The sequence below is a fragment of the Hippoglossus hippoglossus genome, chromosome 8, assembly GCF_009819705.1.
Source record: "Hippoglossus hippoglossus isolate fHipHip1 chromosome 8, fHipHip1.pri, whole genome shotgun sequence".
Taxonomy (NCBI): Eukaryota; Metazoa; Chordata; class Actinopteri; order Pleuronectiformes; family Pleuronectidae; genus Hippoglossus; species Hippoglossus hippoglossus.
In genome coordinates this window covers 18,924,519-18,935,924 of record NC_047158.1, presented here as the reverse complement: position 1 = coordinate 18,935,924, position 11,406 = coordinate 18,924,519, and the positions used below count along the sequence as shown (strand labels likewise).

The 11,406-nt window shown below is 44.8% G+C and overlaps 1 protein-coding gene and 1 long non-coding RNA gene across 2 annotated transcripts; one reads left to right on the top strand and one right to left on the bottom strand.

The window, feature by feature from the left end:
* Positions 1 to 355: 355 nt before the first annotated feature.
* LOC117766401 lies at positions 356 to 3,444 on the top strand. The gene is made up of 2 exons (XR_004614707.1): positions 356 to 2,294; positions 2,384 to 3,444. It is a non-coding gene; the product is annotated as an uncharacterized LOC117766401 (long non-coding RNA).
* A 545-nt stretch (positions 3,445 to 3,989) lies between these two features.
* znf598 (zinc finger protein 598) lies at positions 3,990 to 11,273 on the bottom strand. Its single transcript, XM_034593388.1, has 12 exons — positions 10,858 to 11,273; positions 9,825 to 9,937; positions 8,880 to 9,009; positions 8,406 to 8,617; positions 8,088 to 8,305; positions 7,836 to 7,947; positions 7,336 to 7,523; positions 7,164 to 7,239; positions 6,164 to 7,071; positions 5,675 to 5,840; positions 5,418 to 5,565; positions 3,990 to 5,240 (listed from the first exon to the last, which is right to left on the bottom strand). The coding sequence occupies exons 1-12, from the start codon at positions 11,029 to 11,031 to the stop codon at positions 4,866 to 4,868; spliced, it is 2,820 nt and encodes a 939-aa protein (XP_034449279.1). The 5' UTR covers positions 11,032 to 11,273; the 3' UTR covers positions 3,990 to 4,865.
* Between the last annotated feature and the right edge of the window lie 133 nt (positions 11,274 to 11,406).

Below are 11,406 nucleotides of genomic sequence, written 5' to 3'. Positions count from 1 at the left end.
GGACACAGAGAAATTGTCGATCTAAATTGTTGAGCTTCCCCCGGTGAAGTTTGTCGGACGTCGTATCGAACAGATTCATCCGCAAAGCTCGTCGCTGATTTATATATATCGTTACGCCATCTTTTTGTCTTCCTTGGTATTTTGAAGTCCATTATTCTACAGGAAAACAACATCGCAATGCAAACTATTCCTCGAGGACGTTGTCACGATAGCTCCAAGGGTCACTTTTCAGTTATATATCGGTCTCAGGCACGGATGAACTAGACAAATGGGTTTAAAACGCACAGATTCAGTGCAACATCCTAGAAAAAGACGTAAAATGACCGCAAAGGGAAAAATAAAGCGACGTGAAACTACCAAAAGAGGCTAAAAAATGACGATAGAGAGACGCAAGACGACCCCGACTTTCCATGTGGGGTCCTGCTCCTGTGCGGGGGGGGCCTTTTGCTGTGTTATCTCCAAATCCATCCATGGTGCCAATGTCTGTATGTCACAGTATTTTGAGACAGTGCCCTGTGTTGAGTGTCGTACGTTTAAATTGGGGCAAGTGGGGAGATTCAAGTCAGGTGTGTTTATGTTTACGTTTTAGAAGCTGCCAAACTGCCCTGTGTTCTTATTGCTGTCCGTTGATTACCACGTTACTACTTCGTTGTTAATGTCCATGGGATTTGACGTAATCACAGTGCAAAGGGGCCGGGGGGGGGGGGGGGGGGGGGGGCAACAGATGAGCTTTGATCCTGCGAGGTGGGGGGGTGGGGAGGTCAGGTTGTTGGATCAGTACAGTCTCAGGCAAAAGCAAAAAAATAAAAGCCATCTACCAGGAGATGGGGAGAGTAATTTGTTGCCATGGTGACAGGGGGCGGAGGTGGGTGGATGTGGGTCACTAATGATGTAGATAGTAATCATGCCAACGATGTCGGTGTGTAGCAGTGTCTCTTGTGTCGTGGTTCACATACACTCGCCATCAGTGAATATGTATTCTCCGTGTGTGTCTGTGTGTGTCTGTGTGTGTGTGAGTGAGGACGTCCACGTACAAGTGTGTAAGTGCACGTGCGTACGCGTGCATGAGAGAGACACGTAGGTCCTGCGTGTTCGTGTGAACTTTGTGACGCTTAAAAGTTATTTTCTTGAGCGTGCGTTTGTCAGAGTTTTAGTGCAGAGGAGGAAAATCATAAATCTGTTGGGAGCATTCGATAATTTCCACCGAATAACAATCGTCTTTCTGCAGAATATATTATATCAGTGTCTCAGTCAAAATATCTCAAGCTACGAAATGAAAAGAAATGACTTTTTCTGTGTTTCTTTGACGATGAAAAGAGCCAAATATGAAAACTTCCTGTTAAAGTGAATCGACCTGTAGAATATCTCACCTGTTCTTCTATCTGATCCCATGTAGGCGGCGCCCCCTGCTGACCTGAGTAGACTCTGCAGCAGAGGGATCGCTGAGGCTCTCCTGAGTTTTCAAAGTAATCATGATTATAATGCATGGAATTGTTGTATAGGACTCATTATATATTGAATACTGTGTCATTCTTAAGTTGACTCCACAGTGTTTTGCAAAGTGAGACTCGCCGGCCAATGACGCAGCTGACAGGATTCCCTCTTGTGTTGTATTAATCGCTGTTTGTTATCAGAACTGTCCCCAAACAACTTTCTCTTTAGTGACGTTACCTCGAGCTCATGATCTTGTTAATCACATCAATACATGCACGAGTGTGTATATCTTTTTTAAACATCCAGGGGGGGAAATATGTGTCCCCTGATGTGGACTTTAAATCTCCAAAATCTCAAATCCGACACCAGAATCCAGGAGCCTGAGCTGCAGGACGCTTTAATTTCTGTTATGACAGCTAATAGACAAAACAGGAGACAGTGTTTAAAGCAACTTCTTCTTATTAGAGGTTTAGAGGTAAGTCATCAAAGTATAGAGTTGTTCTGTAGGTAAACGGAGATAAAGCCCTGTCTGTTCTATACTTTGCTAGTTCAATCACTTAAAAGTACTAAAAACAAAGAGCATGGGTTTCTGCATTTTTCTTTCACCTGACTATCTGTGAATGGGTAGTTCAGTGAGTGATCGACTTGCAACACTGGGTGCTGGAATTGTACTGGTTGGGGTTTTTAGATTTCCAAATACTTTCAGGTACTCGTGTGTGGTGGTGGGATGCTGTTAGATCTATGTGGAGCTGTTAAAGGTCTACACTTGTGGTTCTTTTTCGTTTTTGGATTGATGGACTCCTCATGTTCCAGACAGCCACTCGTTTTTGTTTTCATCACATCTAACATTATTGCTCATTGTCTCCATCAAGTTTGACTTTGCCTGATAATACGCAGCTTTTCACAAGCGGACGCTCAAATGTCAAGTGTCTGTGTTGGGTGAAGTCAGGCCCCTGCACACAAATGCACTGTCATGCTGCAATAATGTTGAATGGGATGATCATCAAACCATTTAACGCACTTAAACTCTTAAATCACCTAAATGTAGTGGTTTGCATCATTAGTGGCTGAGTCTGTCCTGATTCCTGTCTGGGATTTAAAGCTAAATAAGTGTTAACAGAGACAGAGTTTATTGTCCATCGTATAGTAAAGGAAATCAATTTAAAATCTTATGTTCATCAATAATTTAAATTATATACAAGCATGCGGAAATATGAAAAACCACAACTGTAGTCCTTTAACTCTGGGGTTATGTTGGCCTGCTAGTAACCAGCTAAATGGTTGGGTGTGACTGGGGTACTGATGGAGGTAGTATTGGGGTACTGATTGGGGTACTGATGGAGGTACTAGTGGGGTACTGTCGGGTTGTATTATTGTTCTCAGTGCTTCAGTCTCTTCAGTCCGTGTGGTAGATTAAAAAATAATACAAGCATATGTGTTTTGTGCTCTGGCCCATGTACACTACTGTGGTTATTGGTCGATTGTAAAATACAGTACGTTATTGAAGTAAATGGAAACTGTGTGTGATGATGTCCAAGAATTGGTTTGTCCTGTATTAATGAAAAAAAAATAAACAATGATAATAGTAATTATTTATTAACTAGAATGCACTCTTTGTTGGAAATACTTTGTTTGACCGTCAGCACCGAAATCAAAGCTTTGTGTGACGTTTTGTTCGACGGACACAAAAAGGTTCTGATCTGTAGTAAAGCCAGTGCCATCACCTGTGGGGATTCCAGTATAATACAGTTTGTTGATGTTAAAATATCTCCCCCATATAACACTGATGATAAAAAAAACATTTTAACTCCATTGACCCAACAAGTGAACACTGATTTTTGTGTGCTCCCCCTTTAACATGTTTCTTCTGGGTCGTTTCTTCCTGTTCTGAAGGCGTTTGACCTCTTCAGTGTAAAAACGCTGTGTACAGAGATGTGTGTCACTGTCTATTACCTGAATGTCTCCGGACTGCAGTCTGACCGTCACTCGAAATAAAAAAGAGACCATGTTTTGGATCGCCTGTTTCTGTCCCTGAGTTTCATGTGTGACGTCCGGACCACTTAGGAAACCTCTGATCAACTCCACTCGGGATAATCGCTCTAAACTAGTTGAGGAAATACCAGTTGTAGATTTCTTTTTCACTATTTTAGGAATGAAGTGAGGAGCAGAAAAATCAGTTGATGAATTTTTTATTAATGTAAACAAATGTTCCCTTTTAGAAATTAATCCGAGTATGTCTGCAGTTCTTTTCAGCTAGTTTCACTTTCTCCATGCACAGTAAGAATTAATGCTAATACACACCACTGCACTACAAACAGCTGATTAGGAAGGAAAGGATGGTACATCGATTATTAAACATACAACTAGTGAAATTGTTTATTTAATTGCAATTTTTCCTAATCAATCTGGTGATTTTGTCCATTAAACATGAGGAAACAGTCTCCACCAATGTCTCATTATTATAACCTGGAGACTTAAATAGAAACGGAGCTTCATGTCATCATTTCATCCTTGAAAAGAAAAGATACACGGTGGAAAACAGGCAAGGACACATGTTCATTGTTTAGGATTTTTTAGTTTCCATTTGAAAATTTGTGCAACACCACTTCTCCGATTGATCAGCCCATCAGTCAACTAAGAAACCAGATCCACTGGCGAGTGACATGAACAGAATAAATGAAAATTGTACACAAAAATCATACAAAATTTAAACCGTGAACCATATTTGTTCTAATTAATCTTTCTTCCTGCCTGCCACCCACCCTCCCTCCCTCCTTCGCCTCTGACAGGGAACAACCTCGTCACTCAAACACTTTCCTCTCTTTGAACCAGCCGACATTAAAAAGCAATTAAACAGCTAAAGTTAAATAAGTTTGTAGCTAAAAATGTTGAACTGAAGACGTCTGTTTATTTTGTTATTTAAACAAACAGCCCCTCTGGGGAATTATACAGAAATATTACCCGATTTTGACATAACATCAGATTCTTTTGTTATCTGTGTGAAAGCACAACGAATGATGGTACAAAATGTAACTCAATACAATTTTGTCTTAGGAAGCAGAACATTCTTCAAGTAAAGCCTTAGCTTGTCTCCCATTAAATAAAATGATGGTTGTGGTTATACAAAGCCGGCGGCAGCCAGAGACGTCCTCGAAGGATGCGAGCTGAAGGAAAAGTTGAGCTGGAGCAACCCAGTGACACTGTGAAACCGTTCACGCAAACCGATCAATATAACCCTCATCAGAAAGTAAAAACACCATCAACCTTCTTTAATTCAGCTTCACTATGGAGATATAGACCCCGAGCTCCTCTGAGACGCGCTCACGCAGGAAACAGGCGCCTGTTTTACATACTGGCTTCTGCAGGGCTTTGACAGGGCGACAGGGGCCACTGAAAATACACCCATGATGGCAAACGGAGCAGACGAGGGGCTAGCTAATGATGCGGCTAATCGACTGCAAGGAAGGAAATTCATCAGTGTCCCTGATGTGCAGGGTCTTGTGGGAGTTGAAGTCTTTGCGGGCCAGCACCTGTCTGCAAGTGGGGCACACCTGACATTCCAGCTCAGCTGCTATGCTGGCCACACTGGTTGGCATCTGCCAGGCGTTCTTCTTGTTCTTGTTCTTCTTTCCTCCCCCACTCCCCGACTGTTTCTCCAGGGCCTTGCAGTCTGCGTGGGCGCTCAGCAGCTCCTGCTGCTTGCCGGTGTCCGGCAGGAGCACCAGCAGCTCGTTGAAGATGCAGTTAAAGTCTTCTCCGAGCAGGTCCTTACAGCTGCAGTGATACTGAGCTCCTGATACCACACCCTAGGAATAAAGATTCAAGTTATCAAAAGTTTTTTTGGAAAGTTTCTGTTCTAAACCCTGATTCTTTGTTGTAATAATTATTGATGTACAATTTAAAAATACACAGTTCCAGGAGAAGCTAGTGATTAATAGATGAGAGTTCAACATCTGTAAAAGATTCTCATTATTTTAACTTACTTGTCTGAACTGTGCAGAGTAGTTTTTAAACTGGTTGAACTTTGTCTCATCGTCGCGGAGGTACATCCTAATGGACTGGATCAGCTCCAGATTTCTCTGGTGGAAGTCTTCTGGCACTAGGTAACCACTGCTTGACAACTTGGGCAGCCTGGAGGGGATGAATACATGAGTAAAACACATTTTGTAACAGAGCAAGGAACTGGGTCAACGGTTTAATCACCAAAATCTAGATTTGTTAAACACAAACAGCCGCTTACAGGTTGACTGCAGAAGGAGCCGGCTCCACCACGTTGCTGTTGAGGGGGATCCCAGTGAAGCCTGGTGGAGGCTTCGGGCCTGAGAGTCCCAGACCAGGTGGAGGTGGGGGCATTGTGGAGGAAGAGGCAGGAGCGGAGGCCTTCATCGGGAAGGAGGACTTGAAGCCTGACAGGTAAAACACTGAGTGAGCTCCTAGGGTTTAAGTCAATGGGTGCGCTCCGTACGCAGACCTGAATGGACAGCTCTGAGAGGCAGCAACATGCGTGTGCAAACAGCATTGTAATTGTAAATGATTTAGCATAAAGAAAAAACAATTCACACCCCCAAAATTAAACTTGAATTTAACAGTTTTTCATGGCATCTTTACAAGTTGCTGATGTTTGATTATCTGTGAATAGAGATTGGATGTAAAACAAAAGATAATAATAGAATATTGAAGATAACAGCATGCTGTACTTTACTAATAACGTTATTATTCTTATTATTACCTGGTGGAGGTTTCTTTGTCATGAGAGCAGGAAAATCCTCCTCTTGATGAAGAGGAGGGTCTGTGTTGGGAGGAGGGTTCACTGCTACTGTCTCCTTACTAATGGGTGGCGATTTCTCAGTGTGGCCATTTGTCAATCCGCTCATCGGTGCCGCTGTCACAGTGCTAGAAAGCGGCTTGTTGCGTTTTTTCTCAGGGACGTTCTCCTTCTGTGCAGCTGTTTCCACAGAGATTGTATTTACAGGTATCGTCACAGTCGAAGACACAGACGAGGAGGGAGCAGCCGTGTTCTTCTGCGGTTTTTTCTTCTTGCTGGCTTTGGAGGTAAAGACATCGGGGTTGGGGGTCAGGTTTGAAGGGCTGGAGGTCATGGTGGAGGGTTTGCTGTTGCTGTTGCTGCTGCTGCTGTTGTTGCTGAAGTTGCTGCTGCTGCCTCCTTTAACGGTGAGCAGAGAGGAGATATCCAACATGGTGGGCACTGAGCGGAACTCCTGCTGCGTCAATCCTCCGCTCTCATCATCTGAGGAAAGAGGAACTGCCTTCCCGTTCTCCCCTACTTTCTTTTTCCTCCTTGAAGACAATGAAGCGGAGGAGGAGAGGAGCTGAGGGCCAGAGGAAGCAGATGAGAGGGGAGGCGGTTGTCTGGAGGAAGGTGGAGGATGGATGACTGGTTTGGCTACGGCCGTCTTGCTGGACCAAGCAGACTTGGTGCCTGCTGTGGGTCTGAGGGGGCGCAATTTGGACACAAGAGCAGGAAAATCCTCCTCTTGGAAAGAGGAAGTCTTCCTAGGTGGTGCAGAGTAAGCCGGGGTCATGAGGGATGTCACAGCAACAGCTGACAGGCTCGGGAAATCGTCTTCCTTCAAAGCTACAGGGGCGACTGGAACTACTACAGGAGCTGGCTTTACACTGGAGGGAGACACACAACAAGAGAGATTGAACATTTCAGCTCACTTAAGTAATGCAAGACTTTTGGTTTTGTACTGTGTATAAAATATTACATGGGTATTGCAGCTGTGGCTCCCAAAACTGGGAAGTCATCCTCTTCTCCTGGATTACTGCTCTTCATTGTTCTGACTGTCAAAGAGGTGACAAGAAACGTGTCAGAATCACTAACTTTCACAACTTAAACACATAAAAGCACTTGGAAAAACATCTTTTAGCTTTTGTCACCTGGAGGTTTGGTTGTTGGCTCAATGGGTCCGTTCCTGTGTCTGGGCTCTTCTAGTTCTATTCTCTTTGTCCTCTCCTCTCTGCAGTGTTTGGGAGTGCTCCTCTCCTGCACTGCTCCTCTCTCCTCCTGTCGACTCATCGCCATGGAGGCCCTCATGGCAGCTTCCATCTGCCTGTCCTCGTCCTCTCTGCAAGGGCAAACACACATTTACAGTCAAATGCAACAACAAGCATGACAAACATACACAAGGACTGAAAATGGGCTAGAAGTCACTTCCAACAGCAACTAAAGATAAGATTGAACAGTAATACAAAATAAACAGTGAAGCATTCAGTGAATGACAAGTGCTACATTTAAATACTGCACAGAGGTAAATACAACACACACACACACACAGAGATAGATAGAATGTGTACGAAAGAGACAATGTCATGTGACCATTAAATATTATTATACAGATTCTCATGTATTAGACACAGAACTGATGGTTTAGACTCACCGGGAATATCTCCAGCTCTTCTGTCCCCCTCCCCCTCCTCCTCCCCCATGAGGCCTTCCTCTTCCTCCTCGATTGTGACGCATCTCCTCATAGTCCTCTCCTGTCATCACACCTGCGGATATACGCACCCTCCTTTTATTTCACATTCATTGCCTTCATCACACAGTTATATTAACAATAATCCTATTCAAATGTCCGGTACTGTGAATGGTGAAAAGTCTCCAAACACAAAACAACGCTCTCCTCACCAACCTTCATTTCTCCTCTGTGGTCTCGGGGCGTAGTTGAACTGCAGGTCGATGTGGCGGTTCTGTCGAGCCTCTGCCCGGTTCTTGCTGTGTGCTCCAGCCTTGTGGGCCTTGTAGTCGATCTCAGAGCGGAATGCATGGGTGAACTGTTCTGAGGCACAGCGCCCTTCCTCACACAGGTAGTGACTCTCTCGGAAGTGCTCGCTCAAGTACAGGTAATCACTGTCGGCCACAGGGTGAAAAGTTAAATTATAAATAAACAACTGGCTTTCACCAGTTGAAGATTCCTGACCAAACAGGTCTGTGAAACAGCAATACACACCTGTAGTATTCCTGAGAACCGTCTGCATCGCAGAAGTGGCAGAAGTAGTGGTCCCTGCGCAAGTGTTTCAGCAGCTCGTCATTATCGAGGTATCGGTCATCGCAGAACTTGCAGAGCGGGTGTCCTCTGTGACTGGTGTCGTCTGGGTCTCCATGTGCTCTATGGCGTGCCAGCTCCTTACGGTTGTACCACTTCCGTTCATGGGTGAAGATCTGGCGGGAGAGTTTAAAGAATGGGGTCTGACAGCGCTATAATGTTGATGTTGTGTCAAGAAAATGTCCTCAAAAGAGTTTTATATAAGAAAACACATGTATTTTCACCTGGCCTGGGAAACTGCAATATTCATTATACTTGAAAATAAAAAAGGTTTATATCTGATGCGTTTTCTATAGATGTAAAATGGCCTTAAACTGCTTCTAATAACTAGTTCCTATTTGATGTACTTATACATGTGGTGGACCTGGAAAGACTAACCTTGAGATGCTTTGAGCAGAGCTTACAGCAGAAGAGCTCGTGCTGCTTCCTCATGTGCTGCTCCAGCTCCTCAAACCTGGCGAAGATCTTTGGCTCTGGACAGCGGACACACTCTGACAACATCAGATGCCTGAGAAAACACACGACATGTGATAAGAAGCTAATCCAAAAGGTCCTGGTAAAATGGTGGAAGTCATCCGGGCAAAAAAAGCCAGTTATATACAAGAACAAGAAAAGTCAAACAATAAGAGTCAATTATAATTTCAGAGAAAGTTTAGGTGCATGCTCTCTTGACAGTAACGGCATCCTTACCTGCTTGCCAGACGGTATATTTCCACACATACATAAAAAACAAAAATACTTGCTTAATGCAAAATTGGTATTTGCAATGCAATGCAGAGAAGTAGCTGTTGTAATTTGGAGACAGGAGGAGAGGTAGTTAAAAACAAAAGCACATTATGGAATAGCATCATGAGGAGACAATGCTGGAGCTATTTCCTAAACCACGCTTAGTCGCTCTGATTCTGTGCGTCAAGTTAATCAGACTCCTGCATGCCTAAGATGACAAAGTTGCTTTTCAGAATATAGGTGTGTGGCATTAGTCACTTTAAGTACAATTGTATGTGTGTTGCCATTTTAAAGTTTACACGTCATGGTCAAAGAGATGTGGTTTTTGGAAGGTCTCCGGTAGAAAACCACAATATTTATTACTGTGCGTATTAGTGTATATTTTGTTAACTTTCCATGTAATTACATTGGGTAATTTTTTTCAATTTTGCATCCATCACGTGTACCATCGACACACCCACTCGCTCGCACTGAACTTTCCAAAAATATCAACAGGAGGGAAAAGTTCTGGAAAATGTCCGGGGCAATGGAATCTGACATTTGCCTTCTCACATACATCTGAAGAATTAGTCTGAACACAGTGGGGCAGAACCGCACCTGTACTGAGCGTGGATCCTCTCGTCTCCAAAGTAGATGTCGTGCTTCTTCTCACATGCAAACTGCTGGAAGGGCAGAGACGAGAAGGCCTCCAGCTTCTTCACAAACACCACCTGAGGGCAACGTGACAGTCGGGAAGAACATGAGAAAGGCTGCAATGCACAGTTGAAACTATTACTTATATCCTAAAGGCAGGTTTTGTAATGGGAAAGTAAAAACTCTGCTCATGCACCACTGCTATCCCACACCGGCACTGTGTAGAGTACCGCGTGGAATTCTGGGAATGCACTTACTGTGCAAAGCCCAGAAGGGAAAGACAGTCACAGACAGGATCCATCAAATAAACCACAACAAGCACTACGCAGCTCTCAGTTTCGTTTTTAGGGAAGATGATCACAGGAGGGAGTGGCCCAGTTTGGCCCGTGTCACACGACACTGTCCACCTGGACTGGACATGAGCTAAAGTCCACTTATCTGACGCTGAGTGACACATGTCCGAGTCCCCGGAAGTAAAAGGCCAGCTGACACACACACACACACACACACACACAGGTATCTTATGTACAGAGGCCGAGGAAGCACAGTGAACCATGGGGCGTGCACGCGCTGGTTAACGTGAGAGTTTGACAGCTGACATCGACACAACAGTTTCATTTCATTGACACATTAAAGAACTGGGATCAAATTAACACACTGTAGTCACGTGGTTAGTACAGTGACTTGGGACTTTAAATGGAGCTTGCTAGCTAGCCCACATTAATGTAACTACCAGTGCTAGCTAAGCTAAGCTAAGCTAACGACAGCGAGAGAAAAACCAGTGAGCAGACGCCGCTGTTTGTAAAAAATGTTTTAACCAGCAGTGGTTTCCAATTCATAATAAAACCAGCTTTGACTGTACCCTTCAAACTCTGCTGCCCCCCCTCCCTCCCTCCTCTACAATCACCACCAGCACCGGGGGGGTGGTGGAGGACGCGGCCTAGCTAGCACGAACCGGGGCTCCATCCCCGGGCCACAGTGGCGGCGCGATGCCCACCTTGTCGAGCTCCTCGCGGCAGACGGCGCAGTACTTCTGCTCGCACAGCGCCCGCATCTTGGTGGAGCAGCGGTAGCAGACCGGGTGGTCGCACTTGCCCAGCGCGAAGATGTCGACCTCCTGGCAGCACAGGACGCAGTGCCTCTCCGTCTCCTTGGCGGGTGTGGGAGCCATGTTTGGTTGGGAAGAATGAGCGAGTCGACCTCGAAGTGTTTGTTATTGCGGAGAGAGACGCGGCCGCTGGGATTCTTACGTAATGCTGAAAAGGGCTGCTGCCGCCGCTGCTGCTGCTGCCGCCGCGTTACGTACGTTACGTTTTTGTCCGACGTGTAAACCATGTGGACGGACGCAGCAGCGCGATTTAGACCCGTCCGGCTGCTGTGAGTCTGTGTTTCCGTGGTCCACGTGTGAAGCACAGTGAGAACCGGTGGATCACTGTACTTAGAGAAACGTTAACTGCTGACACGCGCCTTAAAGCAAAGAGAAGATATATATAAATGTGAATTATATATATATATATGTGAATTATCTACGTGTTTACATCGATGG

Coding starts and splice junctions, on each gene's coding strand:
- znf598 (XM_034593388.1), bottom strand. CDS start 11,031: ATGGCTCCCACACCCGCCAAGGAGACGGAGAGGCACTGCGTCCTGTGC. Junction 9,938..10,857: donor GCCGCGAGGAGCTCGACAAG/GTGGGCATCGCG, acceptor CGTTGCCCTCAG/GTGGTGTTTGTGAAGAAGCT. Junction 7,948..8,087: donor ACCACAGAGGAGAAATGAAG/GTTGGTGAGGAG, acceptor GTATATCCGCAG/GTGTGATGACAGGAGAGGAC.